The sequence below is a fragment of the Leptonotus elevatus genome, chromosome 19 (assembly GCF_054856555.1).
Source record: "Leptonotus elevatus isolate MCC_2025b chromosome 19, RoL_Lele_1.0, whole genome shotgun sequence".
Lineage (NCBI taxonomy): Eukaryota > Metazoa > Chordata > Actinopteri > Syngnathiformes > Syngnathidae > Leptonotus > Leptonotus elevatus.
The window spans coordinates 2,845,840-2,866,401 of record NC_141257.1 but is presented as its reverse complement, the minus strand read 5'-3'; the positions used below and the strand labels follow the sequence as shown (position 1 = coordinate 2,866,401).

At 42.3% G+C, this 20,562-nt stretch overlaps 1 protein-coding gene across 2 annotated transcripts in view; it reads left to right on the top strand.

Moving 5' to 3' along the window:
- Window positions 1-20,562, top strand: part of pvrl2l (PVR cell adhesion molecule related 2 like) — a 129,917-nt gene that overhangs the window by 69,436 nt on the left and 39,919 nt on the right. For both annotated transcript variants that reach the window (XM_086062552.1, XM_086062551.1), the window contains exons 4-6: window positions 6,509-6,802; window positions 7,830-7,947; window positions 8,746-8,894. In XM_086062552.1, coding sequence (XP_085918678.1) covers window positions 6,509-6,802; window positions 7,830-7,947; window positions 8,746-8,894 — 561 coding nt within the window. The remainder of the gene's footprint in view (window positions 1-6,508; window positions 6,803-7,829; window positions 7,948-8,745; window positions 8,895-20,562) is intronic.

Genomic DNA, 20,562 nt, shown 5'->3' with positions numbered 1-20,562 from the left:
ATAGCGGTGATCGAGCAACACGTGCTTTGGCAGACACGTCTTTCACGAGTCGACCCACAAAGGAGCCTAAAAAGATAAAGAACGTCTTGCCCTTTTTGTTGTTTTTTTCGGTGGCCACTTTAGCCTCATTTCGCATATTTCGAGTGGTCCTTCAAAGACGAGCTTGCCCTTCAAAACGAACAGTCGCTTATCATGAGCATCAGACATGATTGTCGTTCGCTGAGAATGCCTGGAGGTCGAAACTGAGAAGGGAAAAATGTCCACCTCGCCAGCAGCCTTCAGCGCAGCATGGTTGCGATACGCGAACATCGGAAAAACATTTTTCACCCAAAAACACAAAAGCAATTTCAACTCTTGATGCCTCTCTCAAAAATATCAGTCAGTCCGAATGGAGGCGAGATCCGAGTGCGCGTGCATTTTATTTTACCTTGACTGGCTGAATAATAGATTTCGATAATATATGAGGCAGCTCAAGATGGTGTTTTGTGGCGTCGAGCGGAGAAGCAATCGCGTCTCATTTACGGCCGAATAGATAATCCTGCCAAACGATCCGATTAGCGTTTATTGGACGCGGCGGGCACGGCCGCGCAAACGCAATCTTATTATCGAGTTTTGCCGCGCGCCAACGAAGAATCGGCAGCGAGGCGTTTATTTTGGCCGCCCACAATATTAGGTACACCCGCCAGATCCAAGACAATGATGCAGATGCGGATATTGTTTTTTGTCAGATCGCGACCAAAACTAAACCATGCGTACTTGATAGAAATATTTGTCATATTTGTCAAGGCAACATTTTGCATACCAGTACATCTCGTTGTCCTCGAGATTTTTTTTCTAATTGCAAAAATATGTCATCGTTATCTTTGTCGAGACCGAATTTTGCGTAGAGCTCTTAAATTCAAACCTTTGTTGTTACGCTTAGATTACATTTGGTAGATGTCAATCATAAATAGATCTGCAAAACAAATACAAAAGCAGCCATTTTAGGGTCATTTTGGGCCTTTCCAGACATCCGACAAAGACAAATATTAAGATGCTTTTTGAATCTAACAAAACAAATCTTTCTTTTTTCTTTTATCCACTACTGGCCTCAGGAATGCCTCAATGGTTCTGCTAAGCAATATAAAATTTGGTCACAAAAGACAGAGGACGTCTTCCATTCTTCCATTTTGCCACTTTCCACGTCTTTCAAAGGCGAATGTTTTTGTTTGATTGCTGCCACATATTCCGGAACAAAATGTGCGATCCTTTCTTTTGTTCAAGCAGAATTTTCCATCCAGCTCTCGTATTTCCATTTGACCCGCGCACACAATGAAAATCTGGAATGAATGGCGGGTCGCCGGAGTCTAAAACAGGATTTTCCTTCCCCCAATGCTGTGCTAATGACCTTGGCGGGTCACGCTTGATGAGACGCAAGACGGGTTCAAAACAAAAGCAGCACAAAAAGTCTGCCGAAGCCTCAAAGCACCTCGGCCATGATTTGGCATTAGCGCTTGTAAATGTTGAAATAACAATCTTTTGTTTTGTTTTTTTTTACATGGAGGCCACTTCTGGTCACTTAGCGGAGCCGCTCGGCGCTCGCGTCTTCAATCAAACCCAAAATGAGTCTCAATCAGACAAACGAATGCATTTCCGGCAGCCAATTACGGATTGTCACGCGGCCCCCGGATTGTTGCCGATTCCAAATATTCCTCCTCGTCCTCCAATGTTGATGTTTTATTAGCGGCCCAGGAAGCGAACAGACGTTTATCTCCGCCGCGACAAGGGCAGCGCGCGACAAACAAATACCCGTCGACATTTTTCACCGGCGCGACAACACATCGCTCGATCGGTGAATAAATCCACACTGATGGCGCGCGCCAAAAAAAGACAGTGCCGTTAAATCCTAAATAATAAATTCACGCCGCAGACCGCCGCGCCGTGAATTAAGCCGAGACGTGGACAAATTGCAGGGGCTGCGCTTGTTTGATAAAGGTTAAATATGTCAGCCACTCGAAATGACTTGTTCCGCCGTGACCTACAAGCTGCTGTGTTACGACAACATGGAATGGAGCTGTGTGTGCGTGTGAGAGATTTAAAATGTCCATGTAAAATAATGTCTGTTTATTAGAGTTGAAGCATTTTAATATATATTAGGGTTGTCAGGTGATTTTTTTTTTTATCGTAATTCTTTTTTTTTTCTTCTCTTTTTTCTCTAAAGAGCTCAGTATTGTTCATTCGGAAATGTCATCATCATTGCTCTTTATTTTTATTTTTTTTATTTTTTTTTAATATATATATATATATATATATATATATATATATATTTTTTTTTTTTGTATGTGGGTGAGTATGTGTATGTGCGTGCGTGCGTGTATTTGTTAGCTCACCAAAAACCTATTAGAAAAAAATCCCATACCGTTCACCTAAACCGAACACCGCCGTTTTTTATCGTAATTAATTGCATGACCTTAATCGATTAAATTTGATATCTGTTCTAAATGTACTAAAAAAAAATAAAAAAAATCCCTAAGTTTTCATCGTAACATAAAGTGGAAAAAAATGTTAATCTAATAGTCAGTGAAACAGTAATTTCATAATAATTCATAAAATTGAGTTAAAGTTAAAAAGATGAGCTGTATTGTAAAAAAAAACAAAAAACGAGTGTGATATGTTAAGGTAATTTTTCTGCCACTAGATGGCATAATTGCATTTGTAAGACGTTGGTGACAGCCTCGGTGCATTTTTCTTTTCATATGAAGAGCTTGACCCCAGTCTCCACAAATCTATGCATTATTATTACATTCATTACTGCAAAATTTTGACTTTAAATTTCAAATTTAGAGGAACTTTTAAATGAGCTCAAAATGAATGCACACATTTTGAAACCCCTAATATATAATCATAAAACACAACCTTCTGTGGGTCTTGAAATAGCCGTCAAAATGCTCCAAAAACAGCTGTTATTATGGAGTTGGCTGGCAGTAAATGACTTAATCAATCATTAATAAGTGCTCCGTGTTTGTCGCCAAGCTTAAGCATCCGCGAACGCGCCTCGTGAGTTATTAAGTGGACTTAACGCTAATAATGACATCCGCCGGCGTTTGTCGCTTGCACAATTGCGTGCATGTGGGTCAAGTGGAAGCGCTGATGCGGGCCGGTTGCTTTAATTAGAAAAAGTGTGAAGGCGACAGATGTCGCCCAGCGGCCGCCCTCGCTCGCCTCGCGTCGCTGCGATGCGAACTGGCGACCCGCCAAAGACGAAAGGTCGTCGGTTCAAAATCTTTGTAAGGATTTTTTTATGAGTTTTTTTTTTCCCACCCTCTAACTACCAAAGTGTGTTGAGGGGAAGCACGAACCTGTTGAGACAAAAGCATTTTCGCTGGCGGAGGCAGCGCTTCCTCCCCTACACTCCATACACATGTCAGCTCGTGTGCTAATACGATTGCGTGGTGCCATTTGGTGCCGGACTGCACAGAGAGACTAAACAAAAAAAGGTTCATGGACCGTCAGAGTCTGCCAGAGGTTTATTGAAGATGAGGTGCGTCCGTCTGCGCCTCTGTGCAAATGTCAAAGCGCTCATCTTGATCACATGATTCGGTCGTAATAAAGTAAGCAGTCAAAAAAAAAAAAAAAGGAAAAACGTCTTTTAGGAGCTTCTTTGGAAAGGGAAGAAGACCAAATGATAAGAGAAAAAGAAAATCCTACATCTCCCAAGAATAAGCGCGCTGCATTGAAAAGACAAATCAACAGTCGTACTTAACGACGGCTTTTTCTCTCCAGGTGCTTCTTATGCGCCGAGCCATCTCTGCACCTAAATTGGACTCCCATTAGCCCAAGATGCAACCGAGTATTTCGTTTGCCGGCGCTTCAAAATATCAATTTGCGTTACGTTTGCGCGGCCTATCAATGCTACAAAAGTGCGACGATACTTTGCGATATCTGTCATTCCTTTCAATGTGGATGATTATTATAATAATAAATGAATCAATGTTTGGCCCAGTGGTCGTCTTGCCACCCAGAGGTTGTGGGTTCGATCCCATGCCATTGTGACCACGTCGAAGGAGCCTTGGGCAAGATACTGAAACCTCCGTTGTTCCTGATGCTAGGTGGCGCTAGCATCTACCATTGACATATGGAAGACACGAGTCTAATTCACAAAACAAGCTTTTTTCATAACAGATCTGAAACCTAAAGCAAAGAGGACTTCACATTGTACAGTATATTTAAGCACTAAAATATTCTACCAAACCTCAATTTTGAAAGTCAGCTAGCTTAATGCTAACATATACCGGAATACAAAAAGCCAATGTAGCTTCTTTTTTTTTTTTTGCATTTTGCCATGTTATCATTTCAGTATTGGTTTCAAGGTACTTAATGGAGGTTTAGTATCAAAGTCGGAACGCTCTCGGGAAACCAGACCGTGGCACAAAAAAAAAAAAAAAAAAAGGTTATGGTTTGCTGCTCTAATGAATGAAGTGTGAGCACATTTTATGCAAATGACCTGCTTTAAAACCCTCCTGCATCACCTTTTCCCCATCTCCGGTCCGCTCTCTGACATTTAGCCCGTTGATCCGTGCACAATGGGTGTCGGGCAGAGGCGGTGGGGGGGTTGGGGGGGGGGGGGGATCTGTGCCATCTAATTCCTCAGACGGATGTGAGGAGTGGAAGCTGTGTCGTCACAAAGCGGGCGCCCGTCTTTGTTACTGAGCTCCATTTTGGTCGGGGAAAACTCAAGCCGCAGATGCGACGCAGCTGCGGGATTCGAAGGTTGCGTTTAAAGGGCTGATGATGTCATAATGCTGCCCCAGTTTCGAAAGCGCCTTCACATGTGGACGTCTACTTTTCCGTGTTTTTGGAGAATACTTTGCTCTTATTCTTCACATCGCTATCCCGGCATAGTCAATAGAGAAAGAACAAAGAATTGGCTTTGTACTCATTTCAACATCTAACAGCAGTTACTATTAACATTTGTCTGAATGATTTTTTTTTTCTCCCATATTTCTCTCTGTCTCACAACTTATTGATGTACAGTACAGTACAGCGCATCTCTTTCAAAACTGACATGGAACAACTCCTGCAGTGTCTCCTTTGTGTCTTTAGATCAATAACACCACAAATGACAACAAGCCCGAACCATGATTTGCTAACTTTCTGTAACAAACTATCCATTAGTGACTAACGAGCTCACAAAACGTCTTACAAAATGTACAAAAATGACAGCTAGCTACAACTATGGGGTAGGTTTCTGAAAGTTAACTGGCATTTAGCAACAAATGAGCTAACGTTGTGTTGCTAACTATCAAATGCTAACTAGCTAGTGACACTATGACAAACATTTATTAAGGCGTCCGTTCAAAAGTGGACAAAAAATACATAGCTACAAATGCCAGATGGTTAATTAGCAATTAGAAGCTAACTAGCTAACTTCCTGTAGCTAACTATCAATTAGCAACTATAGCTGATTTGTTGCTGATAACTGTCAACTAGCTAGTTATATATTATAAACATTCGTCATCTGCAATCTTATTTTACTTTCATATCGGCCCCGGCCTGTTGGCAGCATAAATAAGGTTCGGGCGTCCCGTTTAAGGTTTGACAGTGCGGTCTCCGTAGACGGCGGAGGCCGGACTGACCTGGGACGCGCTGATATTTCAGCTGCCTGAAAAATGCCAGACACTCGGGAATCATCAGAAACCTTTCAGACGCAATCTGATGCACACAAAGACGGGCCGGAAAGTCATTCCGGGGGAGCTGCCGATGGAACGAATGAAAACGTTGCGATGCAGGGTGATGCATCTTGTGGCCAAACCAAATAGCGTGACATTTTCCAGATGATTGACAGCTCTTTTGGAGCGGCGCATATTGCGGCGGCGCCTGCTCATCTTTACCCCTTTGCTGACGTCTGAAGTCATTACTTGATGTCCAAAATGTCACTCAGATAAAACCCACTTGGACTTTTTTTCCCACGTTTACATTGCAATGGAAATAATGGGGTGAGACCCGGATTCCGCCTCCATAGCGCGTCATTCCTCACTTTTGAACTAGGACTGCGTGATTTTTTTGTTGTTGTATTGTTTTAATGTGTTTGTTTGTTTTTAGCATATTTTGTAGCTAACTTCTTCGATGATAGTAAACAGTTCTTCAAAAATACATCTCAAGTGATTTATTGACATTCCCAGTTGATGTTTTCTGACAAACTAAACATGAAAAAAAGATCTTTAGACCTCGTTTCTCTCAAACAACCACATAGCTTTGCCTTACAAAAGTCTATTTAGCTTAATGCTAACAAACGATGCAGAACGCCATAAACGGGCCAACGAATAGCAACAGTAGCCCTTTAACAACGGACAAACAGAGTAACACGTCGACAGATAGTAAAACAATACTCACAGACATACATTCTTTATCATCTGTGAAGAATGAATGAAGTTCCAAATTCGTCATTTCATGACTTTTTTCATTTCCGATTTTTTGGATTTCACTTTTTTGCCTCTCTCATTCCTGGCTTCTTCTTCCCCGTCCACAGCCAAACCCAAGAACTCTGCCAACGTGGTGACGGTGCAGGCGGGCACCAAGGCGGCGGTGGTGGCGCAGTGCCAGGCGGCCGACGCCAAGCCGGCGGCGACCATCAAGTGGCTGGCGTCGGTGGGCGGCAACCACACCACCAGCAGCACCAACGGGCCGGACGGCACGGTCACGGTGCGCAGTGAGTACCGGCTGGTGCCCACGCCCGCGGACGACGGCCGGGAGGTGACGTGCATGGTGGACCAGCGTACCCAGGACAAGACCTGGACGCGCCAACTCAGACTGTCTGTGGAATGTAAGCAACACGCGCGGGCAAACTGTAAAAAAAAAAAACTGTCAAAGTAATCATTATATTCCAAATAATTATACATTCTTAAATCACTTATTCATGTCTTTTTTTTTTTAGAACCTATTCATAGTTATTTGCTGAAAATTTCAGCTATTTGCGGCTCGAGCACATTTTTTGGGCTCTTTCATTCATCGACGCCCACGTCACTCACCTTTTAAAGCCACACACATGAAAAGTCACAGACACTAGAATTTAAGAATGGTGACTCAAAGTGGACAACAAATTGTTGTTTAACAAAAAATAATGCTTCCTGTATGTTTAATGATAAAAAAACACATCCTGATCAACATTATTAACCGCTTTTGTTGCAAATATTTTTCAAGCAAGCAAGTTTCATCATGAATTACTAACATTTGTAGTTATTTAACTTTGAAATATATATATATATATTCAAATGAATTTTTTTCTCGGTTAATTGATAGACTATTTGATTGACTTGCTTTCACTCAACAAACACGCAACCATTCATAAAGAAGGCATTAAAAAGTCACTTAATATATTACAATATGTCTCCTTTAAGGCTAACTTTGAGGATTAGCATAAGAGAACAAGATGGCCACACGCGCACATTTAATCCTTTAAATGCCTTTTTTTAATTTACAAGGGATTAAAACAGGTTCAGAGTCGTCACTGGTGGCGTCGGCTGAACGGCGGCGAGATGTCGCACATTGTCTCTGTTCAGCCAATTAACAATAGAAGACACGTCGAATGCACGAGAAACATTATAAATACTGAGAATAGTGTTTCACAAATTGTATTAAACCAAGGCATTCATTTTACATTAATAATAATCTCACGTCAACACCACCAAATTGGTCAATTGTGTACCTTCGTCGCTGGCATAAATAGTTGACCAATTAGCCACGATTAGCTTTTCATTTGATTGATTTAACACGCTGTTACATTGCCAAAATGACCTAAAATGTCCTCTGACTCCCCCCCGCAAATCCCCCCACACCCCCCCCCCACACAGACCCCCCCTCCGTCTCCATCGAGGGCTACGACCACAACTGGTACATGGGCCGCCCGGGTGCCGCGCTGGTCTGCATGGCCGACGGGAACCCGCAACCCACCACCGTCACCTGGACCGCGTAAGATGGCTGCTCATTTCCAGTACTCCTTTCCAATCGTCGGCAAAATATCCATTGCTTAACTCATTCAAACCCAAAAACGTATAAAATACTTTTTTTTAATACTTTGTCCTTCACTCCCCAAAATGTATTTAAACGTTTTTCACGTGTTTTTTTTTTAATGCTAGAGCATTACAGAAGGCTTTGAAACAGCTTCTGACATGAAGAGGTCGCTTAAAGAAATTGTACTTATTACCAAAATGGCCAGCAGGTGGCAGCAGAGTATAAGAGATTAGCCAGGGCCATGTTGCAATAAGCTCTTTTTGCCAGTGTTTTCAACTTAGCTATATTCTAATGCTAATTGCTTCAAAACAGAAACAGATATAAATATACTTTACTTTTCCTGATGAAAGAAGAGACTCTAATCTTTCTTTTGGTGGGTTCCATGTTTTTATAGCAATAGAACAGAATATTCTGTGGACCTTGCCAAATCAGTCAAAATCCAGTAAAACAGCCGGGAGCGAAGGGGGTTGCTTCAGTGAAAATGGCCGGGAGTGAATGAGTTCAAATTGGATGCTAGTTTCATTAGCACATCTATGGGTTTGAGTATTGCGTGTTAGCATTAAACTAGCAGCCTTTTGTTTCACATTTTGGCAATAAAAACAGCTTGAAGCAAAGCCACCAAAAAATAAAATAAAAAACTGAACATTTTGAAAAGTAACCCGAAGGCACAGATGGCGAACGTTGCGGCCGTACGTGAGAATTTTTCGTCTGACTCGCTTCATCCCTCCATCTTGTCTTCCCCTCCCCCTCCTCCAGGGCCTCGGGCCCGCTGCCAGACTCGGTGCTGGTGGACGGCAACAAGCTGACGGTGAGGAAGGTGGACGACGCCGTCAACACCACCTTCATCTGCGAGGTCAACAACAAGCACGGCGCCGCCAAGAACCAGATCACCACCCTCGTCATCGGTGAGTCGGCCGGCAACGGGCGGGCGGGCGGGGGCGTGCGATGCTTGTCTTGTCTTGAAGTGCGGCAAACACCTGCTGTGCTGTTGTCAACAGCAGCATGACGACACACACACACACACACACAATACACACAATACAATACACAGCAACATGATATGCAGTCAATATTTGTTACATAATTAAATTCATGGAAAATTCCGTCAGATGGAAATATTCGGAGAGAAAAGTTTTTGTAGCGCTTGTATCAAATTTTTGCAAGCAAAAAAACTCTTAAATCGGGCCACTCGCAAGTTGAGGTACCACTTTATAGCGATTATTGCGTAATCATTTTACTTATTCAAAAATCTTTATTTTAAGCAGTGGCGGTTCTAGACTCATTTTGAATGGGGGTCGGGGGGCTGTGCCCGGGGCCAGGGGTTTTGTCAGGGGAGCACGGTTTTAAACACACGCTCGCACATTATTGTCTAAATAATTTTACTGTTCACTTTACATAATCAGGATTTTGGAGCCGAAGGATTTTGAAGGAAAAAAAAAAACGATCACCAATCTGATCAGAAGAGGGACCAATCAATCTGTTTAAATAACTCGTATGGGACTGGCCTGGCCCACGAACAGCCAAAATTTGCACCTAATTTGCACCAGTTGATATGCATTGGGGAAAAAATATAACCATTAAACCCTAAAAATTTGCACAAATAAAAAAACAAAAATCGAAATTATAAAAAAATATTGGATTATTTCTTAATCCAACTGTTTATGATGAGAATTTTTTGATTATTAAAAATGGAGTGAAAGAAATTGTGTTTGTTGGGCTGCTTGATTACGAAGGAAATATTAATCATGATTATTTTGGTAATAATGGAAATCACAATTAGGACGATCGTTTATTTATTGGTACAAAAAAAGAAAATGTTTAAACGTAAAACATATCAAGACAAATACAATTATTTGAAACACTATAATTATGCAAGTTCCTTTTGGATGAAAGAAAATGTATTAAAATAGTTATTTTAAAATAAAATAAAAATGAAATTGTAATTTCGATTCATCGCACAGCCCAAGTTTATGTCTTATTTTGCGGATCCAATCATTGATGTCATTGATCGATCGGCAAATTATGCATCAAAATATCTGCCAATCCGATCCAGCGTTCAAATGTATTGATGATATTTATTAATTGTGTTAATTGTTGTAATTTCAAGCCACTTATCGCAAAATATCAAGTTAGCATGCGCTACACTCACGGCAATGATGCAACGGAACCCAAATCTTACTGAGGCATCGCTTCGAATCTACTCAGTGGGGGGAGCCGAGCACAGAACGAAGGAGGCCCTGCCCCTCCTGTCCCCCCCCCTCGAACCGCCACTGCTTGAAGCCTTTGAATTTTCCACCACTTTTTCCTCGACACGCACACGCATTAAAGGCAGCCGCGTTGCTTTGAAGCGACGCACACAATGCAGACGCACTCGCCCACCGACACACAAGCGCCGGGATCAAGGCTGATCTGAGAACTGCGGGGGTGCTGGCCCTCTCTCTCTCCGTCTTTAGCATCCATTTGTGTGGTGTTTTTTTTGCGGGCTGACGCGGACCCCCTCAGCAGGGCCACACGGCGCGGCGACGAGACCCCCAGACGGTTGAAACCGGGATCAGAAGTCCACTCGGGCCTTGAAATGAAAAAAAAAAAAAACCCCGGTCGTAAGTTTGTTGCGTTGGCGTGGTCAGCCCCTTCTGGATTCTTCTGCGGGCTTTCAAGTTGGTGTGAGTCAGTTTGCCAGCGTTTGTTTTTCTCCCTTTCGTCTCTTTTCTTCCTTCCTTTCCTCAGCGTTGACTTTTTTGCACCCACTTCAGAACGCGTCTTCATCGCGGGCCCGCGCGCGCGCGCTCTTCATCTTTGCGAGGCGGCTTGCTTTCTACTGCTCCTACTCTTGCTTCTTTTCCTTTTTCATTTCCTTCTGATGACTTCTTTTTCAGTCACTTGTGCATTGATGCGTTCCAGAAAACCCACAAAAATCTGCAATAGAGACCATATTAAAAAAATATATATTTTTAGTTTTACCCTTCCCATAAAATGTACTTCAAATATGAACACACTTTTAAATGATTCTTTCGCGCCAGTTTTCCAATTACGTGGCAAAGCGTGCATGCTTCAAGTTAATTACCAATCATTCCAGTTTGATTATAACATAATGATTAATCATCATTTTAAAAAATGTATTTAGAATTAAATTGATGAGAGTGTTAGGCAATAATTTTATAAAATAAAGAAGTCTAAATCGACATGTAAAATGAATTATTTGACGAATACTTCTATTTTCAATACAATAAATGAAAAAACATTCAATCTTTTTTTCTAAGATTTGTTTTAGCTTATATACAATATTAACCAATTAATTAATTAGTAATTAAAAACAATTCAAGTGAAAGATTTTGGGCGAAAACCTAAAATGCACAATGGCAGTCCTAGCTTGAATGGCTACGTCTTTGAAACACCCCGTTAGCGCCCCCCCCCCCCCCCCACCACCACCACCCTAAGTAGACCTACACACATCCACCGACATGTTTTGAAGAATACTTAGAGATAGACCGATATGCTTTTTTCAGGACCGATACCGATGACAATTATTAGTAATCAAGGAGGACGCTAACCGATATTTGAAGCCAATATTCATTTTCAGTAAAAAAAAAGAAAAAAAAGGGGGGGGGCGAATATTGGTGTAAAAATTTTTTTAAATACAAGATGCCAATCTTCACTTTGTTGTAATGTCTTAAAGCATTAATTATTGCTGAACACATTTTCAGACTTTCCGAGATGTAGGTTTTTAGAAATGAAATAAAAAATTGACAATATACTAAAATGTTCAGGGAGCTCCCAAGGTTATCAGTACATCTTCAAATTGAAACTTCAACCGAAATCCTGTCGAACAAAAACAAATGGTTCGGATTCCTCGGGTCACCAGCTTCTCTCTTCTCAACAGCTTCCTGAGATTGAAATAGTTTTAGCTTGACCTTTCATCGTCCGCCAGATTTGATTCATTAAAATTAAAATGCCCAATATCGGCCTATCCCTAGAATACTAACTTACTCTAACTTTGCTATAATTTCGATTTATTTGACCCAAAAAAACAAAAACAAAAAAAAAAACCCAGAGAACATCGCAACTGCGATTGTGATGCATTTCCCATCACTTTCGCACATTGATCCAACACACACACGCGAGTACGCCGAACTGGTCGGGCCTGGAGAGGTGTCTTCTCACCAGCCCGTCTCGCCCGACCACTCGCAAAAATCTCTCCCCCCCCCCACCCCCTCCTTCCTGCGCAGGATTACGCCGCGTAATCGGAGGCGTGAGGAGCGAGAACTGCGCCGCATTTAGAGTACAGGTGAGAAATCACGATAAAAGATTTGGAATTGTCTCTCCTGCCGGAACAAATCCTCTTTGCGCGTTTCGCTAGCGTGGATTGATTGCCGACAAACGATGATATTTTTATTTCACTCTCAATATTGTGATTGTTTTTTTGTTTTTCGTGTGAGAGTAATCCGTTGACCGCCGTTCCGCCCGCTCGAGCCTCGCTCGTCTTGGGGCGAATTCAACATTGTTAATTTTGCCCGCCGAGAGCTGCCTGCCTGCCTGCCGGCGGCGGCGGGCCCGCCCGTGTCGCGCTAAACTGAAGTTGTTCTGCTAAACGTCGGATGAAAGCGGCTGCGTGTCGTTCGCCGTCACGTGCGCCGCCTGCCTCGCAGCCGAGGAGGAGGAGGAGGATGCGATTCTGATTAGCGTTCGACAGCCTCTGATGTTTGACTTCTCGCTGCGAGGAGGGTAACTTATGAACGTGCCTTTTCCCTTTTGGCACTTCTGCGTGAAAGGTAGCCCGCAAAGGAATAGGTGGTTGAAGTCGCCTTGTGTTTTGTGCTGCACCTGCAATACCCTAAAACGCCATACGGTGGTGCCAAAAGCCCTAGCTCATAGGAAAGTAGTACGTGGCGTATTGTTGAAGCGATACATCTCCAAATGACCTGACGAAAGTTTACCCACCCCTGAGCCGGCATTTTTTTTTTACTAACAAATCTATGACTGCATATGATCCTGAGAGCCGTTTCTGATATTTTGCTTATTTAGTCACGGCCGCGCTGCGTAATTGGCGCTTAATTGAAATGATCCAATAAACGCAAGAGGCCGCGTGTCAGGATAAGAAATGACACTTAATCAGGATTAGCCTCCAATTTAGCGTCAAATGTGAAACATTTGCGCCAAGCATGTAATAGCTCTCGAGTGGGCGCCCGTGTGTGTGTGTGTGTGTGTGTGCGTGGCACTAATTAACTTTGATGAACTTTAAACGAGCTGGATGGGCTTGAAGAGGCTGCGTTGTGACTGCATTACTTTCCAGGAAGCGAGCCAGAAAGGTCACGCGATGCGTCGTGCTACGTTTGCATATCGTAACGTCACAACATTGACATCGCTAGCATCTTTTTAACAGCCGTATATAATGCCGTGTTTCCTCTATTAAACGTCACTTAATTTTTTTTTACAACTGTATATTGTATAAAAACTTATTTTCTCTAATAGACATCACTTATTTTTTTAACAACCTTATATAATACCCTATTTCCTCCAATAGACGTTACTTAGTTCTTGAATACCGTATTTCCTCTAATAGATGTCAATTTGTTTTTTTAACAACCATATGCTGTATAATTCCATATTGACTCTATTCAGCGTCACGTTGTTTTTTTAACAACTGTTTACTGAATAATACCATATTTCCTCTAATAGACATCATTTAATTTTTTTTAACAGCAATATACTACATAATACCGTATTTTCTCTAATAAACATCACTTTTTGTAACGACTGTATCCTGTATACCATATTTACTTACACACACACTTAGTTTTTAGACAACTTCATATAATACTATATTTCCTCTAACAGACATCACTTTTTAGCAGCTGTATTTAATACCATATTTTCACGAATATGCTTCCAATTGAGTATATCCGGAAAAAATTATATAGTAATATGTAATGACATCGGCTCATTGCCGGAGACAGATATTCAATCATAATTTCATAATAATTATAAGTTATTAATAGTATTAAATAAATAATGGAAAATAATCATGCATTATTTATGTATTGACACATCTGCAGTTGAGTAAATACTGTAGGCACGTCCGGCCTTCCTTTGCCCAAACACGGTACACGTGTTCAGCTTTAGAGCTTTACGATTGTACGAATATTGATTTTGGAACGCCGCATCATTTTTTTCTTTCATATTTTCTGATATCCCAGGTGCACATTCAACAGGGATATTCAAAGGAACTACCTACTCGCCGAGACTGCACTTGTCGTGACGCTTCAAAGGGAATCAGGAATGTTGGGACACCGTATCGCGTGTGAATATTTGATCCCGCATTTAAATATTTCACATGCGCGGTCGCGACGTCTCACTTTGTAGGGAATTTATTCTTTGTCATCTCCGTCTTTAGAGAGGGAAGGTGAGGATGGTGACATTTGGGAGGAGGCCGGTTGCCGTGGCAACAGCCGCAAATATGAAGGGGAACGTTTGGGAAATGTGTCAATTTTAAACTTGAAAAAAGGGGAAGGGGTACTGAAAATAGAGAGATTTTGAACCACTTTTCAAATATTTACCAAAAGTCTAAATCCTCTGATGTCATCCTCTCAAAAGTTATACTTTCCAATTTCCTCCATGAAAGCCGACAGATTGTGTTTTAAGTGAAGCGAACATCAGCCACTGTCGCTAAAAACTAATTAACATTTTGGCATATTTTCTCAACACGCTTCAAATTAAACACCGAGCATGCAGTCATTCTTAAACTGGAGGATTGCCGGGACTCAATTTGAATTCTGAAAATCTTTTCAAGCCCACCGAATCCTCAACACATGAGGATGAATAATCCCCAAATTGGGGGTCACAGACTGCGAGTGGGTGGGAGGAATTTGTTTGCGTCTTTTATCATCTGTTTTGCACTTCGTGAAGTATGAACAGTGTAAATATTAACGCAGGTTCGATTAACTGATCGAAAAAAATACTTTGCGGGCTAGCATGAACACTTTAGAACGCCTCGTTGTCACGCTGTGAGTGTGCGCATGTCACACAGAGAAGGTAGCGAGCGAGGAGAGGAGGGGGATTTCCTTTTTCTTTTTGTTTTGTTTTTTAATTTCATTTATTTAGTTATTTATTTTTGACAGACTCAATGTGGACCGGGGTTTTGTGCTGGCCTGGCAGCTTTAGAGTGCCTCATTGTTGCGCTTTGAGTGTGCGCATGTCACATAGAGAGGATAACGAGCGAGGAGAGGGGATGGATTTCATTTTATTTCTTTTTTTAAATTTATTTATTTACTTGTTTTTGTCAGGCATGACAGCCAGAATGTGCACCAGGGTTTTGTGCTGGCGTGGCGGCTTTAGAGCGCCTCGCTGTTGCGCTGTGAATGAGTGCATGTCGACACAGAAAAAGACAGCGAGCGAGATTTCTTTTTTTCTTCCTTTTTCTTTTTTTTTTTTAGTCTGACTTGACAGCCAGGATGTGGACCAGGGTTTCGCAGTCCCATGTCCAATTTAGAGTGCCTTGTTGTGGTGGTGTGAAAAAGCCCTGTCACGATCTAGTGGGCTATATTCCAATATTCCAGCCATTGGAGTCTCTCAGCTGATATATTTTCGCAGCTCAAACATGTTAGTTATTTTTTTTTTTATGCCTTTTATACATAACAAGATTGCTAACCACACGGTTATCTGTCAAATGGAGAAGTCATTCAAGCATAAAGAGGAAATACTATGAAAAAAAAATGGCTTTTTAAGGCAAGTGTGGCATGTTTGCCTCTCTGGGGTGCCCATTCATGAAATGACACAACCAAGTACAATTTGTCTCGCAGCAAGACGTTACTCAGTTCTTGAATACCGTATTTCCTCTAATAGATGTCAATTCGTTACAACCATATGCTGTATAATTCCATATTCACTCTATTCAGCGTCACTTTGTTTTTTTAACAACTGTTTACTGAATAATACCATATTTACTCTAATAGACATCATTAAAAAAAATTAACAGCAATATACGACATAATACCGTATTTAAGTACGTTGAAGGTCCATTCACATGGCTGTAACTTGAGGCTCCTTCTGACCCCGACACCTCGCAAAACTTGGAAAACTCGGCGCCTCGGTCCCTCGTCTCGCTCTAATTGCCCGCGTTTGTTTTTGTGCGTGCGTGTGTGTGTGTGTGTGTGTGCGCGCGTGTAATAACGACCCAGACAGGGCGCGCTCCCGTCCCTCCGAGCGCCTTTCAATTAGCCGGCAGGGGCCCGCAGCACGGGGTCAGGCGGCCATCGCCGTGGGCAGCACAGCCACTGAGGAGGAGGAGGAGGAGGAGGAGGAGGAAGATGTTCACGTCCGCTTACTTATAGCAGGCGGGGAGAAAATGAGCTCGTTTGTTAACGGCGTCCCGTTTCGACTGATTTTTAATGGCACTCCGGCGAACGGCGATACCACCCGCGTGATGTGAAAATCAGTGATTAAGAGAAATAACGCTCTTACTTTATTTGTACTTTCCACCCCTTTTTTTCCTATTTAGTATTCTTTTTGCGTGGTGCCAGCAGCAGGTGGCCAGCATAAGAACTGTGACGGTTTGGGCTTAGACACAGCGGCGGCGCTGCGGGAGTTTGTTTTTAAAGAAGGATAATTTAAAAAGAAAATGATTGCATTTGTTTGTTCGTGGGTGCTTTTTTTTTTTTAAAGTGCTCTAGAAATAAAGTTGTATACAAAAAAAAGTTCTAGTTTTGTCCCTCCCATGCCATCTCGTTATTAACCTTATTAAAAAAAATACTTTTAAAGTATTATTCCTCAGCACCTGTTCTCACTTTCTTGCTGTCAAGAAACGGGAGACTTTTTTTTTCTCGCACGTCACTTTGAAGGAAATGAAAAGAAGACTCTCTTGATTGCACAGTTCTGCAAATAAAAGGCAAAGCGCGCTTATTTCAAGCTGTCCGTCACTCTTAGTTGACGTTTACTTAAACTGACACAAAAGAAAAAAAAAAATCAAAAACAAACATCCTTTAGCTTAATGCTAACATATAATGGGAGATGCCATTGGTGGGCTAATGGAAATTAGCATCGATTTTTTTTTCCGGTAATTATAAACCTTCAAACATTTCCTACTTTAGCACACACACAATTCAACAATACTCGCGTGCGTATACAAATAGTAACTCGCCGACATGTTGTCGCCGAGGCTGCCAGGTAGGTTTTTAGCGGCTTGCTGGCACACGGATGTACTGCGCGCTCCACGCTACGCTTGCATTATATATCCTGAACATAGTCATTAACAGCGGCACAAGTGGGTTTTATACTGCTCCCATTTCACTGCTTAATCCGCTTTGTGGCGGCACTGCAACTCGGCACAAGAGCTTTTTAAGCGCCTTAATTGGCTTCAAGAATGGCGGCGCGTGTGCGCGCGTGCTTGTGTGTATGTGGCTCACCAACCAATGTTTTTGGAGAACTCACATAAATAATAAATTACGAAACATCTCAAAACATCAGTTGGTCAGTTCTGCATTAGTACAACATTTTAAAAAATATATATATTTGTGGCGACGTTGAGTCATTACGAGAGAAGTCCGGCGTACTCTTAGACAGCTGCAGACGAGGTTGTTTCGTTAAAGCGACAACCTGCAGATGGCGCTCACACCAAGCGTGCAACCCCTCTTGATACCGCAAAGCAACGGCACAGGTAAGTCAAACAACTGCGGTTACTATGGAGAAAAACAGTGCCTCAACGTTATGGTTCATGTAATTAAAGTGATTGGCGTAATTAACGAAAACTGTGGTCGCTTTCGCCTCGCACGGGGCACCATTTAAGGTAGAAATCGGCTCTGGCTCAAAGTATGCGTTCCTCGTTGCCGTCCGTGTCGGTGCTGGTTTCTGTTTCATTGTGCTTGTCTTGGCCATTAGAGTCTACTTTTAGCGGGGAGCAAAGAGGAGCGCTTAATCCTGCTTCCTGGGCTGCTGTTTGAGTGGGTCTTACCTTTTTCTACTCTCCCGGGCCTCTTCCATCCCCGATAACCCCCCCCCCCCCTCCTCCTCCCGCTCGCACTCAGTGCTCCCGATTCTCTTGGAAATGACTCACACGACCGCAAAGCATTTAAGAGCAAATCGGGGTGGATGGATGGAGCCGGGGGGGGGGTGGGGTGGGGGGTGGTCGGACCGGGCCAACGGGAGGCCCCGGGGCTGATGGCTGCTTTTGTTGATCGGCATCAATAGCGCCGCTCTGGATCCAATCAGCTACTGCGCAATAAGACTAAAAATATATCTGGCGCGCACGCACGCAAAGACTGACCCCAGACGGTGTCGCGCGGCGTGCGTATGTGGGTGGGCGTGGCCATGAATACCAGCGCGCACGTGCGCTGAATTAATGGCAGGCGCAGACTTGCAGGTGAGAGACATCACGCTAATTACACCCGCCTCGCTCAAGCCCGGTCATCAATAATGTTCATGGAACCGCTGAACCCATGCTAGGCGTCTGTATGTGCGTGTGTACGTGGAGGCAACGCAGCGGGATGACGGAGCATCACACATTTGAATTAAATACTTCTTCCTGTGACAGTCTGTCTCCGTGCATTCCGTGAAGGGAATATTTTTGAGTTGATTTCACAACACTCAGCTAAAAAAAAAGATTTTTTTTTTTATACATTTTCAATAATGCTCTCAGCTCTTGCACGCTCTTGTTCATCCATTTCGGTCCTTTAAATAGTCATCAAACTTTGATACCAGGTTCTGCCCTCATTAGTAGAAACGATCCCTGAAATCTGCTGCTTCAAACCAAAATGGCTAACTTCCTGTTCAATTTCAGACATAGGTCCGTGAGACTTTTTTGTGCGTCCTGTTTTCTTACTGTGCGAAAACCCTCGAAATAAATGATCATTCAAATTTCACGCCATGCTCCGCCCACATTATCAGAGGTGCCAAATCCAGATCCAGAAAGTAAAAACCCTCCCACAGTTTGGCTTTAGCCTCAGGTGCTCCCTAGCTAGCTTCCTAGCTAGCTCCCTAGCTAGCTCCGATGGTGCTCGTTTACCTGCTAGGGAGTGTTAGAGTAGACAATATTAAGTATTGTACTCTTTGCGTGTTCAATTAACTGAATGGTGAGATTCTGGTGAAGAAGTCCCTTTGCAAAGGTAAATAATTATCAGAAGCTTCTGATGACAAAAGGCTGATGACACTGAAGCCGTGTTCTATCAGGTTTTCTGTCTCGTCCAACGTGGGGCATCAATACTTATACAAAAATGAACTCGTTGCCCTTCTCATGAAAGTAACACAGATAAGAATACAATTCTATTCATTGAGCCATACTGCTATAACTAAATCCAAAACGGCTAAAATATAAATTAAAACTAAAAAACAATGTTAATAACTCATCAGGAGCTAGATAGCTAGCTAGCTAGCACGAGAGGCTAAAGCCAAATGGTGGCAGGATTTCTGGACTTGGATTTTCCATTTCTGCACATTATAAGTCGTAGGCACACAAAAAAAGATTGACAATTTAACGTCACCCTTTTTTTCTAGAAAACCCGCTTCTGAGTTGGTCTTATCTGGATGAAGTTCCATTTATGATAATATGAGCCCTTATTTGCCTAAAACGCTTGTTTTAAACTTGTGTTGGGGCAGTTTTTCCCCCTAACTTTCCACTGGAAGCTACTGAGTGAGTTTTTTCGGGTCTGCGTTTGGGACTCTTAAAAAAAACATTAAAATTTTCCTAGGATGCACACACTTGCCAAATGTGCCCATTTTTTGGATGTTTAGGCCGCCAAAAAGCAGTTTATTCATCAGAAGAGCAGTAATAACCATTTTAATAAGAGAGCCTTTGTACTGCTTTCCTTCATGCTAGCTGGCTGAAGCTAACCGCACATAAATTGTGCTGTGATTTTAAAGTATGTTGTGCACGTTTTTCACGGTACGGAAGGTGGTGGCACTTTCTGACAAAGAGTTCCAAAAAGGTGAAAAGCGGCCATTAATCCTCACAGTTGGAAGCTTTCACTGCTTAAAAACAGCGGAAATTACTTTCACTCCAGTCTGTGTGCGTGCGTGTGTGTGTGTGTGTGTGTGTGGCTGGGCCTGTAAAGTGGTCTGGAAATGATGGGTCGCCGCGTAAAGAGCCTCATATATCTGTGGAGGAGAAGAATGTCTTTTTTTTTTTTGAGAAGCCGGGTGTAAAAAAATAAAAGAGTTGTTTGGAAGTCCTTTGTTCAGGTCGAGCCTTTGCTCCCCTTCAAGACTTTGTTTGTTGTCCTCGGCCACGGCTGTCCAAAGTGTTTATCAAACGCATTTGTGGCGGGATGACTTATTGTGTTGACGCAGTGTGAAGTCCTGCCTCCATTTCAACACGAAAACGTTGATGTGATGTAAACTTTACACTTCTATTGCAAGTTTTTCAAGTTACCAGCAGTCGCTTGTTTGATTTTTATTTGTATTTTGATTTTTTCAGCTTATTTCTTTACATTCTGTTTTAGTTTATATACAATAGAAGAAAACCTGTATCATGTTGATTTTAAATAAATGAATGTAAACATTCGTCTTCTGTTTTAGTTCATCTTAGTAAGTTACATTGAGATATTTTTTTAGAACAGACCCCTTGTCCTAGTCATGTTGTTCTTGGGG